This window comes from Octopus sinensis, linkage group LG2 (assembly GCF_006345805.1).
Source record: "Octopus sinensis linkage group LG2, ASM634580v1, whole genome shotgun sequence".
In the NCBI taxonomy this organism is placed as follows: domain Eukaryota; kingdom Metazoa; phylum Mollusca; class Cephalopoda; order Octopoda; family Octopodidae; genus Octopus; species Octopus sinensis.
The window spans coordinates 22180990-22199653 of record NC_042998.1 but is presented as its reverse complement, the minus strand read 5'-3'; the positions used below and the strand labels follow the sequence as shown (position 1 = coordinate 22199653).

Genomic DNA, 18664 nt, shown 5'->3' with positions numbered 1-18664 from the left:
GTCGCCTGGTCCAGGAATCGAAACCACAATCTTATGATCATGATGCTGACACCCTAACCATTCACCCACGCACCTCACTTAATAAATGTGCCCTTTTAAAGCCTAGCCAGGTTCATGGGCCCAGTTTCCTGGTTTTTATGGCGTATGTGTTCCCCAGCTGGATGGGACGCTAGTCCATTGCAGCGTTACTTATTTTTGCCAGCTGAGTGGACTGGAGCAACGTGAAATGAAGTGTTTTGCTCAAGAACACAACGCGTCGCCCGGTCCAGGAATGGAAACCACAATCTTATGATCATGATGCTGACACCCTATCCACTCACCCACACGTCTCCACCCCCAGAAGTTAACTGGTACTTATTTCATTGAACCCAAAAGAGAGAAATGCAAAGTCAATCTTGGTAAAATTTAATCTCAGAACATAGAGACAGAGGATACGTTACCAAACAGTTTGTCTGGCATGCTGACAATTCCGCCAGCTCACTATCTTGGTTTTCATAATAATAATAATAATTATAATAATGGTTTCATTTATTTGCCACAAGGGCGAAGGATAAGGGGGACAATACAAAGACAAACATAAAGTGTGGGGGTTTACATATAATAAAGAAATGATTAAAAAAAAAGTAAGTAAACATGGTATACCCTGAAAAGGAAGGGACATATGCAGAGCATACAAAGGTCTTAAAAATAAAAGTGATGGGGAGGATGAGAGAGATGTGGCCCTCCTGATACAAGAAGGTCTCTAGGGATAATCAAGGAAATCTGTTGTCTGAGATTTCTCTGAAATCTCAAGAGCAAGTGTCCTCTCCAATTCACGGAATAATAATAATAATAATAATAATGGTTTCAAATTTTGCCACAAGGGTAGAAATTTTGTGGGAGGAGATGAGTCGCTTACATCGACCCCAGTGTTCAACTGGTACTTATTTTATTGATCCCCAAAAGGATGAAAAGTAAAGTCGACCTCGGCGGAATTTGAACTCATTTCGTCTGATGCGGTTGTGATTCTGCCAGCTTACCACCTTAATAATAATGATAATTATTTCAAATCTTTGCCACAAGGGCAGCTTGGGGGGGGGGGGAGTGAGTCGATTGCATCGACCCTAGTCTTCAACTGGTACTTATTTTATCGATCCCCAAAAGGATAAAAAGTAAAGTCAACCTCGGCAGAATTTGAACTTAGAACGTAGCATTGGATGAAATACCTATTTCTTTATTACCCACAAGGGGCTACACACAGAGGGGATAAACAAGGACAGACAAAGGGATTAAGTCGCTTACATCGACCCCAGTGAAAACTCGTACTTAATTTATCGACCCCGAAAGGATGAAAGTCAAAGTCGACCTCGGCGGAATTTGAACTCAGAACGTAGCGGCAGACGAAATACCACTAAGCATTTTGTCTGGTGTGCTAACAATTCTGCCAGCTCGTTACCTTAATTATGATGATAATATAATTCTTTCTACTGTTGGCCCAAGACCCGAAATTTTGAGGAAGGAGAATGACCGATTACATCATCCCCCAGAAGTGAACTAGTACTTATTTCATCAGCCCCAAAAAGATGAAACGCAAAGTTGACCTCAGCAGAATTTGAACTCAGAAAATAAAAACCGACAAATTACTTTATAGCATTTTGTCTAGTGTGCTAACAATTCTGCCAGCTTCCCACTATCACCATTACAAATAAATAAATAAAAATTTACACTTATTCTTTCATTAGTAATTACACTGATTTTTTTAATTGGTAATGGCATGTATTGGTATAATTATAAATGTAGATGCAGAAGTAATTTACCTCTCTTCTTTAACGCTACTTCATCTACACTTTTCCGTTCTTCAGTTCTACTTCATCTCTAGCAATATAAATTATTAAAGAATTCCGATGCTAAATTATTTCATTTCCATATTCAAAAATAATTTTTCTTTTCTTTTTAATCACAATTGTCATATAACAGAACACTGGCCACTTTCTGTTTTCCTTTCTGCTTTTTATTATTTCAGATTGGGGGGGATTTTTCATTCAGCAGTCTCCCCCCTCACTCCTTCCTTCATTTTTTTCCCCCTCCCTTCACACCGCCTCACCTTCATACTAAACTAAATGTTTATTCATAAATGGAAATTTTCAAAATATGAAATTATATTCAAAAGAGAGAAAAGCACATAAAAACATTGAGAAAATATATATATATATATATATTATTATTATTATTATTAATGATGATGAGGATAATGATGTTGATGATGATGATGAAGAAATTTTTGTTAAATAATAACAAAATCATACCCTTTCTTGAAATAAAAAGAAAAATGAAATATAAATTTTGAAATGAAAGAAAAAATTTAAATTTCTAAAAAAAATGTTTTTTTTTGTAATTTATTTCTATGGAAATTATCCAATGAAAGGAAACACATAAAGGAAGTAATCTTATTTTATTAATCAAGCATTGTTTGACAGTTCCATTGAATTGTCTTTTTCTTTGAGAATCACAAAGAATTTTTTTTTTTTTTGGATCTTATAAAAACAATAACAGAAAAAAAAAAACAACAAAATTACATATTGAATTTTTTAATAAATCTTGTAATTTTAATTAGAACAATATTTAATTGATGATTTGTCAATATTATACTGCAAAATGTAAGGTACAGTTTTGAAGTATCTTATCAAAAATACTAAAATTTCCAAAGTTTTTCTTTCTTTAATTGATATTCAATATAATCTGAGAAAACTTAACCCATTACAACCTTTTTTTCCTTCTTTTTTTTTTTTTTTTGTTACTATGAACAAGGTACAGATACCTATAATTATGTGTCAGTTCACTAATATTTTAAAGACCCCCTTCCAGCCAAAACTACAAACGTGATATAACGAAGGAAATGATTGTGAAGACTAAATTTAACCCCTTTGTTACCAAATCTCTATTGAAATGTACTGTTTTTGACTCTATTAATATCGAAAATAAAGAAGAATTTAATAAAATGATATCATCGCTATTAAACAGGTGTTTGAAGCAAATTAATGTAAAATTTTAATGGCAGGTTTAAATTTAGATCTCTTTAAAAGATGAAGGTTTGTAACATTGGAACGAGAGAGTCAAGTCTTGTAGCTAACAAAAGGGGATAAACGATACTTATAATAGCCAGAAATCACAATAGTTTTAAAATAACTGCTGCTTTGTTATAACTAGAAATGGCTCTGACAAAAGAAGCATTAAATTTTGAGGGTTCATTCGATTTTTCTCAACTGATCAATAGACCAATTGAGCAAGCCTGTTAGTAATGAACCTATAATGAGTGCTGGAAACGGTTGTAAGCCAAATTTGCTCTAATAAAGGAAAAATATGTAATGACTATTATTCATACCTTGTTTTATATAAGTACATATATTGGTAGTTCCCACCAACCTGGGGTCCACGGAACCCTGGTGCTCTGGGGGTCCGTGAACTAGATTCAAAATTTAACTTCATATATGTATATATATATATATATATATATATATATATACACACACACACACATAAGGATGAGCATAGTAAAAGGGGTCCATGAGAAAACCCATTTAAATAAGAGGGGTTGGAAACCACTGTGAAAAGGTTGGGAACCACTGGCATATAAGTATGTATGTATACATATAAATAAATTAGATAGATAGCTAGCTAGCTAGATAGATAGATAGATATAGTTAATTCTTTTTTGGAACATTGGATCTTGAAGCACATAACACTATAGCTAATACCATGTTGATATCGGGTTGAAAACCCCTTTTGGATAGAAAAAGTCAAAGGCTGCTCATAGCCTTTGACTTTTTATGTCTAAAAGGGTTCATCCAATATTTACATGCTATAGTTCATAGCTTTATGAGCTTCAAGATTCATTGTTCTCAAAAGGAATTATTTCATGTACTCTTGAAAGATTATAAATTTTTGAGACATCAGCAATACACACACACACGCACATGCATGTACATATTTGGAAAATTTGGGCTATCATTTATCACCATTACACATGCTTCATTTGCTAATAGGAATCACAAAATTGTACATGTTGGATGAACATGTAAGAAAGAAATTTTCAATTAGAAATTCTTCAGACAGCTTGCATTTTACCTTACCAACATATTATATATATATGTGTGTGTGTGTGTATATGTATGTATATATGTATGTATATATATATGTATATATATATATATATATATATATATATATATATATATATGCCAATGCTGCCTGACTGGTCTTGTACCAGTGGCACATAAAAAGCGCCCAATACACTCCCAGAGTGGTTGGCGTTAGGAAGGGCATCCAGCTGTAGAAAAACTTTGCCAGATCAGATTGGAGCCTGGTGCAGCCTCCTGGCTTGCCAGTCCACAGTCAAACCGTCCAAGCCATGCCAGCATGGAAAGCGGATATTAAACGATGATGATGATGATATATATATATATAGGTGCAGGAGTGGCTGTGTGGTAAGTAGCTTGTTTACCAACCACATGGTTCCGGGTTCAGTCCCACTGCGTGGCACCTTGGGCAAGTGTCTTCTACTATAGCCTCGGGCCGACCAAAGCCTTGTGAGTGGATTTGGTAGATGGAAACTGAAAAGAAGCCCGTCGTATATGTGTATATATATATATACGTGTGTGCATGTATGTTTGTGTGTCTGTTCCCCTAGCATTGCTTGACAACCGATGCTGGTGTGTTTACATCCCCATAACTTAGCGCTTCGGCAAAAGAGACCGATAGAATAAGTACTGGGCTTACAAAGAATAAGTCTCGGGGTTGATTCGCTCGACTAAAGGCGGTGCTCCAGCATGGCCGAGAGTTAAATGAATGAAACAAGTAAAAAAAAAAAAAAAAAGAGTATATATAGATAGATAGAGAGAGAGAGAGGAGGAGAGAGAGATAATTTGTTCAATTATTTATTTAACATCCGTTTTGCCATACAACCACAGGTTCGAAGATGGGGAGGTATTGGTGGAATGGCCATTTTTATGACCAGATGCTATTCTTGGTGTCAATCTGTCCTGTTTGTCAATGGAGAAACAAAACAGAGATTTTCAGTAGATGTAATGAAGCCAAAGAGCTGCACCGGGTTCAAGTTGTGTCTTGGCAGGGTCCCTTCGGTTGGATCCCCTTCCCAATGCCAACCACTTTACAGAGAGTACTGAGTGCCTTTTTCATGTGGCACCAGCAGAAGTGCTTATTATTACATGGTACTGGCATGAGTGCCAGTACCATGCGAGCTGGCAGAAACGTTAGCACCCCGGGCGAAATGCTCAGCGGTATTTCGTCTCCCGTTACGTTCTGAGTTCAAATTCCGCCAAGGTTGACTTTGCCTTTCATCCTTTCGGGGTCGATAAATTAAGTACCAGTTATGCACTGGGTCAATGTAATCGACTTAATCTGTTTGTCTCCTCTGTGTTTAGCCCCTTGTGTGTAGTAAAGAAATAGGTACTGGCATGGGTGCCTTTTATGTGGCACCAACAGGGATGTTTTTTTTTTTACATGGTGTCAGGGTATTTGAAAGCAAGTTGTGGTATTTGAAAAATTCAATCTTAATTTCATCCTATGACTATAATGGCCTCTGCTTCTTGGAGTTGGCTAACCTTATGCTATCACTACTGAAGTCCTCTTAATTACTCAATTCTGCTCCTCCTCCTCCCCTTCATATCCCATATATTGATTCCAACTCTAAACTCCTGCTCTAACTGTTAAGGCCAGTTCAACCACCTCAGAACCTCAGTCCTCTTGAATTCCCCCCTCGCATATGCCTTTCTTGCTGTTGCCAACTTATATTAACAGCATTAATCTCACAGGTCCCAGAAGGCTGTCAAGGTCCATGAGCAATAGACCCTTTTCATGAAGACACAACAAATAAAACAAACACCACTGAAGAACATTTCTTTTTACACAGAGACCATTCCATAGTTACCATTTGTGACTGAATGCTAAACCATTTCCAATGGCTTGATGCCATCATTGATTAATTCTTACATTTCCATACAAAATCATCTCCACAATACTTGTCTGTAGTAAAAGTTGTAAGCACCTCTTAACAGACAGTCGATGCTCAAAGGCAATTCTTCAACATTATGGCAACATGCAAAACAGAAAGAGTGACAAATGCATTTTATGAGAATCAAGTTTGGATTATCTAATTTCATTAATGCATAGAAAGAATTATTAATGTCAGGAAGGTTTAAAACTCCATTTGTTGCAATAGCAAAACAGTTCTTAATAATAATTCCAACATTACTCAAACTTTTCCACAGCTTGGTGCAGCATTTCGGTGACAGGAATTTTGGAACAGGAATTAACCAGAAAAAACTGTGATACACATTTATTTATTTTGTTGTTTATAAGAATATCTAACACACACACACAAATGCACACACACACACACATCAATGCTCTTCACAAGTAATGTCGGTTGATTTATCCAAAATCAAGAACTGATGATTTCCTATGTCTAATTTGTTCTTTCAGAAAGGATACAGCAATAACATTTTTATTATTATTATTATTATTATTATTATTATTATTTATTAACGCCATATATTTTATCCTGTGCAGTTTCAAATCAGCTGCAATTGATAATGAAGAAATTTCTTTATTAATAAGTCCTCCAAAATGATTGATACCACAAATACTTGGATGACAAGTGACAAATTCTGCTAACTATATAGTGTAAATTTTGTTATTTTGCTGCAGGAAAAAAAAAAGATTGCTTTGATAGTCTGCTGTGAATACGAGTTTATTACAGCTCTATCATTTTATGTCTAGCTGAAGAAGCATGCTTTGTTGATCTGGTTTTGTGAGATCATATTTCAAAATTACACATTTTATAGGACGGCTTTATTGCTTTGATGTTTTATTTCAGTTGCTTAATTTAAAAATTGTGGATCTATTAAGCAGGACTTTTCAGACTTTTTATCATACTTTGACTACATGTTCATTGTATAATGAGTATAGTTTTTGATATAATCAAGATTCATTAAAAAATAGTTTGTTGATCTGTCTTATACCAAGTGACGGACTAACAACTGCCAACAACTTCTGGTTCACTTTATAACTAAAGAGTCTCTATACAGAAGTGAAATATCACCAAATAAATAAAGAGGTATATACTGAAAAAATTGGATCGTTCTGATATCTAAGATAACCTATTTCTTTACTACCCACAAGGGGCTGAACATAGAGGGGACAAACAGATTAAGTCGATTACATCGACCCCAGTGCGTAACTAGTACTTAATTTATCAATCCCAAAAGGATGAAAGGCAAAGTCGACCTCAGCGGAATTTGAACTCAGAACGTAACGGCAGACGAAATACCTATTTCTTTACTACCCACAAGGGGCTAAACACAGAGGGGACAAACAAGGACAGACAAACGGATTAAGTCGATTCTATCGACTCCAGTGCGTAACTGGTACTTAATTTAATCGACCCCGAAAGGATGAAAGGCAAAGTCGACCTCAGCGGAATTTGAACTCAGAACATAACGGCAGACGAAATACCTATTTCTTTACTACCACAAGGGGCTGAACATAGAGGGGACAAACAGATTAAGTCGATTACATCGACCCCAGTGCGTAACTAGTACTTAATTTATCAATCCCAAAAGGATGAAAGGCAAAGTCGACCTCAGCGGAATTTGAACTCAGAACGTAACGGCAGACGAAATACCTATTTCTTTACTACCCACAAGGGGCTAAACACAGAGGGGACAAACAAGGACAGACAAACGGATTAAGTCGATTCTATCGACTCCAGTGCGTAACTGGTACTTAATTTAATCGACCCCGAAAGGATGAAAGGCAAAGTCGACCTCAGCGGAATTTGAACTCAGAACATAACGGCAGACGAAATACCTATTTCTTTACTACCCACAAGGGGCTAAACACAGAGGGGACAAACAAGGACAGACAAACGGATTAAGTCGATTCTATCGACTCCAGTGCGTAACTGGTACTAAATTTATCGACCCCGAAAGGATGAAAGGCAGAGTCGACCTCGGCAGAATTTGAACTCAGAATGTAATGGCAGACGAAATACGGCTACACATTTCGCCCGGCGTGCTAACATTTCTGCCAGCTCGCCGCCCTAACTAAAGAGTCTATATAGAAGTGAAATATCACCAAATAAATAAAGAGGGATACACTGAAAAAATTGGATCGTTCTGCTATCTAAGATAACCTGTTAGTGCTAATATAAATTCATTAATGGGCACCTGTCACGCTATTATTGTCTCAACTTTTTAGTATACTGTAGCTGTGCTAACCTTGGATCGTAGGGTGACCTGCTGACCTTGAGGAGACCTATTGAGTCAAGTACATCAACATCAAAATAAATATCAAATGGAAATTGTAGTTGTGATACCTGCGCTGGTGGAACATAAAAAGCACCAATTGATCAGGGCTGCTGCCAGCCTCATCTGGCCCCTGTGCCAGTGGCACGTAAAAAGCACCCACTACACTCTCGGAGTGGTTAGCGTTAGGAAGGGCATCCAGCTGTAGAAACACTGCCAGATCAGACTGGAGCCTGGTGCAGCCTCCTGGTTTCCCAGACCCCGATCGAACCACCCAACCCATGCTAGCATGGAAAACGGATGTTAAACGATGATGATGATGATGATGAAGTAATTTGCTTCTAAGGAATCACAAACTGTTGCCAAGCAGTATTTACCAAAAGTGCCTGCCCACAACAGTTTCAAACCACAATTGAATGATTCTGTAACAGATGCAAATGTCATTATAATATATAATATTAGTTGTGATACCTATGCCGGTGGCACGTAAAAAGCAAAATTGTAGTTGTGATACCTATGTAGGTGGCATGTAAAAAGCACCATTTGAATGTGGCCGATGCCAGCGCCGCCTTGACTTGCTTCTGTGCCAGTGGCACGTAAAAAGCACCAACCGATCATGGCCACTGCCAGCCTCCCTTGGCCCCCGTGCCAGTGGAACGTAAAAAGCACCCACTACACTCGGAGTGGTTGGCGTTAGGAAGGGCATCCAGCTGTAGAAACTCTACCAGATCAGACTGGAGCCTGGTGCAGCCTCCCGGCTTGCCAGACCCCGGTCGAACCATGCAACCCATGCTAGCATGGAAAACGGACGTTAAACAATGATGATGATGAAGTAATTTGCTTCTAAGGAATCACAAACTGTTGCCAAACAGTATTTACCAAAAGTGCCTGCCCACAACTGTTTCAAACCACAATTGAATGATTCTGTAACAGATGCAAATGTCATTATAATATATAATATTAGTTGTGATACCTGAGCCGGTGGCACGTAAAAAGCAAAATTGTAGTTGTGATACCTGTGCAGGTGGCACGTAAAAAGCACCATCTGAATGTGGCCGATGCCAGCACTTGACTGGCTTCTGTGTCGGTGGCACATGACCTGCTGTGCTTGAGGAGACCTATTGAGTCAAGTACATCAACATCAAAATGAATATCAAATGGAAATTGCAGTTGTGATACCTGCGCCGGTGGAACGTAAAAAGCACCAACCAATCATGGCCACTGCCAGCCTCCCCTGGCACCTGTGCCAGTGGCACGTAAAAAGCACCCACTACACTCACTGAGTGGTTGGCGTTAGGAAGGGCATCCAGCTGTAGAAACACTGCCAGATCAGACTGGAGCCTGGTGCAGCCTCCCGGCTTGCCAGACCCCGGTCGAACCATGCAACCCATGCTAGCATGGAAAACGGACGTTAAACGATGATGATCATGATGATGAGGATGATGAAGTAATTTGCTTCTAAGGAATCACAAACTGTTGCCAAACAGTATTTACCAAAAGTGCCTGCCCACAACAGTTTCAAACCACAATCGAATGATTCTGTAACAGATGCAAATGTCATTATAATATATATTATTGTTTTTGTAAGTGTCAAGACTCTTTGCATTCAAAATTCATTTTAAGCAATATAGACATTCTACATTGCATTTATAAAGAAATATTTAAAACTGTTAACATGCATAAGTAATGATATCTTTGAGCAATTTTTTTTTTTCAGAAGACATAATGAGATAGGTAGAGCTGTAACAGCTATTGTATGATCTAATTAGCAATAAATTTCAATGGAAATTTCTCATTACTGGCTCTATCCAATTTATGCGTTACTTTTATGAACTACCTTTATAAATTACTGCATTAGGTAATTTAATTATATAATAATTATAGCGCATCTATAATTTGTTTTTCCTAAACTTTATATTCATAATACAATGCAGATCAAAGTATTTAAGAATATGACTTAGCAGATTTAATTTCTTTTGTTTATAAATTTTAAAATATCACTATAACATAAAATTTGATTTAAAACATAAATGCTGTAGATAAGTAGCCCAAATACTTTTAAAGTAACCCAAAATGTAACCAGCCTGCCAAATTAACAAAAAATATTAATATGCAATCCTGAAAAACCGTGTAATCCACCACAAGTACTTCAGTATGGTAACCCAGCACTAAAGATATATTTCTAATTAAAAATTCTTGGTATATAGTGTGAAGTAAACTAGCATCCACTTTACTTACTATATAGCAGACAAGTTCATACTAGATCAGCTTGAAAAACAAAAGTACATGCTGGGTGTCCTTTAACAAAATTGTAAACTGACACTCCTTAAATAAGAGTTTATAAGGGTCAAATATAAACATGACATGTGCCATAAAAATTGGCAAAGTGTTGGACAGAATATCTTGCAATATTTATTCTGATTATAAGGTGGCAAGCTGGCAGAAACATTAGCACGCCGGGCAAAATGCTTAGCAGTATTTTGTCTGCCGCTACGTTCTGAGTTCAAATTCCACCGACGTCGACTTTGCCTTTCATCCTTTTGGGGTCGATAAATTAAGTACCAGTGCCGGTGACACGTAAAAGCACCGTCCGTTCGTGGCCGTTTGCCAGCTCTGTCTGGCCCCGTGTCGGTGGCACGTAACAGCACCATCCGTTCGTGTTCGTTGCCAGCATCGCCTGGCCCCGTGCCGGTGACACGTAAAAGCACCATCCGTTCGTGGCCGTTCGCCAGCTCTGTCTGGCACCTGTGCAGGTGGCACGTAAAAAACACCCACTACACTCACGGAGTGGTTGGCGTTAGGAAGGGAATCCAGCCGTAGAAACACTGCCAGATCTGACTGGGCCTGACGAAGCCTTCCAGCTTCACAGACCCCAGTTGACCCGCCCAACCCATGCTAGCATGGAAAGCGGACGCTAAATGATGATGATGATGATGATTATGCATGGGGGTCGATATAATCGACTTAATCCATTTGTCTGTCCTTGTTTGTCCCCTCTATGCTTAGCCCCTTGTGGGCAATAAAGAAATAAGACAAGGAATTTTGTGAGGGACGGGGGCATTGGGGGAGGGGGATCTTGTGTCAGATGATGAAAGGTTAGAGTCTGACAGACAGACAGACAGACAGAAATAGATGACTTGCTTCTCTGTCCCTCGGTCACTCTGTAACCTTTCATCATTTGACACTTGGTCATCGTCACTTCTTGATAACTGGTGTTGGTGTGTTTATGTTTCCGTAACTTAACAAATGAAACTGATAGAATAAGTACTAGGCTTAAAAAGTAAGTCCTGGGGGTCAATTCGTTTGACTAAAACCCCACGAGGCAATGCTCCAGCATGGCCACAATCAAATGACTGAAACAATTAAAAGAATATAAGAATTATATATTCTTTTATGCTTTAATACTAGAATAACTAACAGCCTATGGAATTAGATGCAAAAGTGATAGAACGTGTTAAGTTAAATGTCGTACACTGTTTAATAAAAACGGGTGCTAACATAATCAATGTAGAATGGTAAGAATTTCTAATTAATTAAAATTACACCTTTACTGATTAAAACAATTATTATCTTAATGACTGCTAAATCTTAGAACAACTACAATGGTATTAAAGATTCTGTGAATGAACTCAAAGCAGTGTTCTATTAACTTAAAAGAACAACTATGAAAATGTACCCTGGCATTCCGGTTGCAAGAGGAATTAATAGTAAAGCGGTAATTAATTAAAATAAAATGCTTAATGAAGAGAACAATCTTCACTTAAATCATTGATTCTGGTAGTAAAAAAAAAATGGAAGTGAAAGAAACCTTATACAGTTTAACTCCATTTTGTCTACATTTGGAATTCAAATCCTGCCAATGTTAACAATAATTTTCATCGAAAATAGATGTCAATCATTGATTGGAATTGATTAAAACAGATCTCAAACCCTTCCAGTTTACAATGTGTGACCTCAGGTCAAAATAGAAAAATCAGGTATGACGATGATGCTCACATACAACCATCATGTGATGTCCAGCTAAGGATACATAGAAACATAGACACACATCATCCTCATCATAATTTAGTGTCTGCTTTCCATGCTGGCATGGGTTAGACGGTTTGACTGGAACTGGTAAAGCGGAGGGCTGCACCAGGCCCCAGTCTGATTTGGCATGGATTCGACAGCAGGATGCCCTTCCTAACACCAACCACTCCAGGAGTGTAATGGGTGCCTTTAACATGCCATCAGCTTTTATGTGCCACCAGCACAGGTGCTTTTAGGTATCACCAGCATGGGGGCCAGTTATGTGACACCGGCATTGGCCATGATTACACATACATGGATATATGTGTGTGTGTGTATAGGATTGGAGATGCAAAAAGGAAAAGAGAACTCTAACCAAAACTTTGAAGTTACTATCAATAATATTCTTGTTTAAGAATAATAAATTTGTACTCTTCAAAAGTATAGAGTAACCCTTAGGATTAAAAACATAATAAATAATAAATCGTGGCACTCCGTCAGTTAGGATGATGAGGGTCCCAGTTGATCCAATCAATGGATCAGCCTGCTCATGAAATTAACATGCAAGTGGCTGAGCACTCTACTGACATGTGTACCCTTAATGTAGTTCTTGGGGAGATTCAGCATGACACAGAGTGTGACAAGGCTGGCCCTTTGAAAATACAGGTACAGCAAAAACAGGAAGAAAGAGTGAGAGAAAGTTGTGGTGAAAGATTACAGTAGGGTTCACCACTACCCTCTGCCGGAGCCTCATGGAGCTTTTAGGTGTTTATGTTCAATAAACATTCACAACGCCCATTCTGGGAATTAAAACTACGATCCTATGACTACATGTTCGCTACCCTAATTGCTGGGCCATTGCGCCTCTACAATTGGTTACAACAATGAGGGTTCCAGCTGATACGATCAATGGAACAGCCGCTTGTGAAATTAGCATGCTAGTGGCTGAGCACTCCACATACATGTGTACCCTTAACATAGTTCTCGGGGTGATTCAGCATGACAGAGAATCTAATAAGGCTGGCCCTTTGAAAATACAGGTACAGCAGAAATAGGAAGAAAGAATGCGAGAAAGTTGTGATGAAAGAATACCGCAGGATTCGCCCCACCCTCACCCCTGCTGGAGCCTTGTGGAGCTTTTAGGTGTTTTCGTTCAATAAACACTCACAACGCCCATTCTGGGAATCAAAACTGCAATCCTACGACCGCGAGTCTGCTGCCCTAACCACTGGGCCATTGTGCCTCCACAAAGAATAAATAAAGCAAGAAAGAAATCATTATAACTGCATACAAAAACAAAGATTAACATTACACACACATACACACAGAAGAGGGAGGGAAGATCTTGTGATGCTGATGATGAATATCAACAATATGGTTTGGAGCAAAATACCTAAATATCTCATTATCCAACAATGCCCATTCTTTACTTTTGTTTTCTTTTCAAGACGACAGGGTGTGATTTAAGAAATCTGAGGAAAGAACCAAAGTCTGTTTTCTGACATCTCAGTTTAATGACAATAATACGAAGAATATCCTCAATGGAATCCCTTTGCCTCATAAATCTTTGTATTTTTTTTTCCATTTTATTTTGTTTGAAATATAAACACATATCTACAATTCCATCTAAATTGAGAAACCAAAAATTTAATTCCACAGAATCACATTTTCACAAAATGTAAGAAATACATTTCTTCAGTTTAAAACAGAAAATTCTACCATATTCAATTACTGTATGTACCAAACGTCAGTCCTATACTCCAAAATACCATGATTTTAATACTCAATAAGTTTATCCCAGATTGAAAATAAAGAAATATATGTCTGTTATTAGAAAAATTCTTGGAATGTACTTTTATATCGATCATGTCGTCATCGTCATCATCATCATCATTTACCATTCATTTTCCATGGTGGTATGACTTGGGTCTATTTTGGCATGGTTTCTATAGCTGAATGCCCTTTCTAACGCCAACCACTTTACAGAGTATACTGGGTGCTTTTTACATGGCACCTGCATAGGTGTTCTTATGTGGACCCACTCCAGGTGCTTTTTACATGGCCCCAGCATGGATGCTTTTTATGTGGCATCATCGCAGGGATTCTTTACATGATACTGGCACAACTGCTTTTGATGCGGCACCAGCCCAGGTGCTCTATACATAGCACTGGCATGGGTGCCTTTTATGTGGCACCAGCCCAGGTGCTCTATGCATAGCACTGGCATAGGTGCCTTTATGTGGCACCAGCCCTGATGCTCTATGCATAGCACACACACAGGTGCCTTTTATATGGCACCAGCCCAGGTGATCTATACATAACACTGGCACAGGTGCCTTTTATATGGCACCAGCCCAGGTGCTCTATACATAGCACTGGCACGGGTGCCTTTTATATGGCACCAGCCCAGGTGCTCTATGCATAGCACTGGCACAGGTGCCTTTTATGTGGCACCAGCCCTGATGCTCTATGCATAGCACACACACAGGTGCCTTTTATATGGCACCAGCCCAGGTGATCTATACATAACACTGGCACAAGTGCCTTTTATGTAGCACCAGCCCAGGTGCTCTATACATAGCACTGGCATGGGTGCCTTTTATGTGGCACCAGCCCAGGTGCTCTATGCATAGCACTGGCACAGGTGCCTTTTATGTGGCACCAGCCCTGATGCTCTATACATAGCTCTAGCACAGGTGCCTTTAATTTGGCAGCAGCCCAGGTGCCTTTTATGTGGAACCAGCCCAGATGCTCTATGCATAGCACTGGCACAGGTGCCTTTTATGTGGCACCAGCCCTGATGCTCTATGCATAGCACTAGCACAGGTGCCTTTTATGTGGCACCAGCCCTGATACTCTATACATAGCTCTGGCACAGGTGTCTTTTATGTGGTACCAGCCCAGGTGCTCTATGCATAGTACTGGCACAGGTGCCTTTTATGTGGTACAAACCCTGATGCTCTATACATAGCTCTGGCACAGGTGTCTTTTATGTGGCACCAGCCCAGGTGCTCTATGCATAGCACTGGCACAGGTGCCTTTTATGTGGAACCCGCCCAGGTGCTCTATGCATAGCACTGGCACAGGTGCCTTTTGTGTGGAACCAGCCCTGATGCTCTATACATAGCACTGGCACAGGTGCCTTTCAAATGGCACCAGCCCAGGTGCTCTATACATAACACTGGTATTGGTGCCTTTTATGTGGCACCAGTCCAGATGCTTTATACATAGCACTAGCACAGGTGCCTTTTGTGTGGCACCAGCCCGAGTGCTCTATACGTAGCACTGGCATGGATGCCTTTTATGTGGAATTGGTATGGGTCCTTTTTATGAAAAAATTAGTTGAGGTGAGTACAATGGTGTGATATGCATTCTAAGTTTCTGTGCAAGAGTTCAAATCCTGCTGAGGTAAGTTTTACTTTTCATCTTGTGGGAGTTGTAAAGGAGTGTCATCTTTAGGGAAGCAGTTCCTTCATTTCCACTCTTTCATGTTAAACAAGTCTGGCCATTGGGAAATATTAACTTACTTGGAAAGAGGTGAGGGTTGGCAACAAGAAGGGCATCCAGCCATAGAAAAATCTGTCTCAACAAATTCCATCTGAGCCATACAAGCATGGAAAAGTGAACGTTAAACTGATGATGATAACGATGATGATAATAATGATGATGATGATTATGTTGGAACAACAAATAGTGTTATTCAAGCAGTGAGGTCAATACTTTTTTCTGCTCTCTCTCACACACACACAACCCACCCAACCCTCCACACATATATGACAGGCTTCTTTCTGTTTCCATCTACCCTCAAGGCTTTGGTCAGCCCGTGGCTATAGCAGAAGACACACATGTCGAAGGTGTCACAGAGTGAAGAGAACCCAGAAGAATGTGGTTAAGAAACAAAATTCTTCACTATTTTTTCTTTAACCAACCGAGAGAAAAGAGTGAAATTTGTTAAAAATTTGGTGAAGAAAGATTTGACAAGTTTACTTACTGACATAAGATTTAAGGAACTCAGATTCCCCTGGTTCACTTTGGTTAAATATCCACTCTTTAGAATTGTGATATAAACCTTAATCCGTTTGACAGCTGCCATAGTTTTAAGAGCCTCTATCTTGTTATCTGCAAAACAACGAAAGTGGAACAATAATTATAACAACTGCAACAACAACAATAATAATCTTTTCTGCTATAGACACAAGGCCAGCAATTTCAGGGGAGGGGATAAATTGATTACATCGACCCCAGTATGCAACTGGTACTTATTATATCGATCCTGAAAGGATGAAAGGCAAAATTAACCTCAGCGGGATTTGAACCCAGAAAGTGAAGACAGACAAAATGTCACTAAGCATTTTGCTGGTGTGCTAACAGTTCTGCAAGCTTCCCACCAAAGTTTCAAAATACAAAGATTTGGAAATAGAGGTAATTTGAATGTAGAGTCTAAAAAGAGAAACAATTTCTATCATAGTAGGCGCGTTATGAATGATAAAAAAGCATCCAGACAAATACATAATAAAAACACCAGGACTAACAAGTATATATCAGAGACCCCTTTTGGTCATGAATGACCATGGGATTGCACCTAGAAAGTTACCCTCCCAGGCACAAGTCCGGGCAAGGTTGTTTATGGAAGTCCAGCAGTCGCCCATGCATACCGGCCTCCCCTCTCCACGCCACCAGTGTTACCCAAGGGAAAGGCAAAGGGGCCGATACAGCTTGGCACCTGTGACGTCACAACTCATTTCTACAGCTGAGTGAACTGGAGCAACGTGAAATAAAGTGTCTTGCTCAAGAACACAATACGCAGCCCAGTCCAGGATTCGAACTCACAACCTCACGGTCGTAAGCTCGTCGCTCTAACCACTGGGCCATGCGCCTTCACAACAAGTATATATAACATACATAAAATAGCATTACTAGGCACCGCACACATCCTACGTAAAACACTTTCAATACAGTAAAAATAAGAGCATCACAACAAACCACAGCACATACCCAAGGCACACAGAGCTGCGCTCAGTAATACAGTGAAAGCACGTGATGAAAATAAGACTACTGAATAATAATAATAATAATAATAATAATAATAACCAGGAATGTATTAGATAGCTGAAAAAAATGGATAGCATGATACTGTAAGCTGCAGGTAGGAAACCTGCTATGCATGCAAGACTCAAGGAGCCCCAACAAAACCTGTGATAAAGAGAAATAATAATGGTGGTGGTGGTGGTGGTGGTGATGATGATTTCGGTTTTGCATGTTTAGCAAGATTCTTGAATGTGGAATCATATGTTTTGAAACTGATATTGTTATTCTTTGGAAGGGTCATGCTGCCAAAGAGGGGCACATCATTATTAATAAGGTCACAGAGGTTGGGTCTAAAGAACTTTTAACAAATTAGTTAATTAATATATTCCTTAATTAATTTATCAACTAATTTTCAAATAACTTGATAATAAAATACTTGCTTCTGATTGGCTTAAATACCCAAATTTTGCAAATTTTAAAGGCCATGTTGTGATTTTATGTAATTATGTAGATTGTAGAAAGACTTTCTGATGTATTTTGTAGTTCTCAGATACAGCCTAAGTTCACTGCTTTCTTTTTCGAACTGTCAGTATTATACTTTAATTTAATTTGTTTAGAATATGGAGTGAGGCTTACGTCCCGAAAGATTGGAAGTTCTTCCTAGTGTTCCAGAAGCTGCTAGAACATCCAAGCACTGGTCATTCGTCTTCTCTCGATATAAAGATACCATTACTTCTGGAACCGACGATACATACCTCAGACTTCTTAATTACGGATTTGTAGGAAAATGAATTTCATTTCCTTAACTGGTATACAAAACTTAATCTATATACCAAATTTGAAAACAATTGGAAGAAAATTGTAAACACTGACAAAAACCTACAAAGATCCGAGAGGTGATGTTGTTATATCTAACACTATTAATAGCTGGTATCTTAACGTCCGTCTGTTAACTATTTTTCTTTCTTCAGTCACATTTTTTACATAGACATAATTGTATATGAAATGTAACTTTTGGTGCTGGCTCTAATTTCTATAGAAAATCTCTTGGGATAAATTTTAAAAGTGTTAACTAAGACTGTTGCTCCTTGAACTGGATTCAGATTTTCTGCTAGTGACATCTCTTCCCTTGTGAGAGGAAAGGGATCCTTCAGCAATGCTAATGAGGGTGGTTGTGGCAATGGTGGTGATGGTGGTGGTGGTGGTGGTGGCAGTGGTAAGATGGAAGGAGGATGAGAAGGAGAAGGATGAGGGGTGGAAGGTGGGGAAAGGGAGAAGATAAGAATAAGGTTTGAGAGGATGGGTGACAAGGAGGAGGAAGAGAA

The 18664-nt window shown here is 38.9% G+C and overlaps 1 protein-coding gene across 4 annotated transcripts in view; it reads right to left on the bottom strand.

Annotated features, from left to right (window-relative positions):
• Window positions 1–18664, bottom strand: part of LOC115223138 — a 260373-nt gene that overhangs the window by 46670 nt on the left and 195039 nt on the right. For 3 of the 4 annotated variants that reach the window (XM_029793555.2, XM_036511919.1, XM_029793565.2), the window contains exon 4: window positions 16303–16430. In XM_029793555.2, coding sequence (XP_029649415.1) covers window positions 16303–16404 — 102 coding nt within the window. In that variant the 5' untranslated portion in view covers window positions 16405–16430. Of the gene's footprint in view, window positions 1–1796; window positions 1855–16302; window positions 16431–18664 lie in introns of those variants that run through there. The other variant, XM_029793573.2, reaches the window with a different exon arrangement.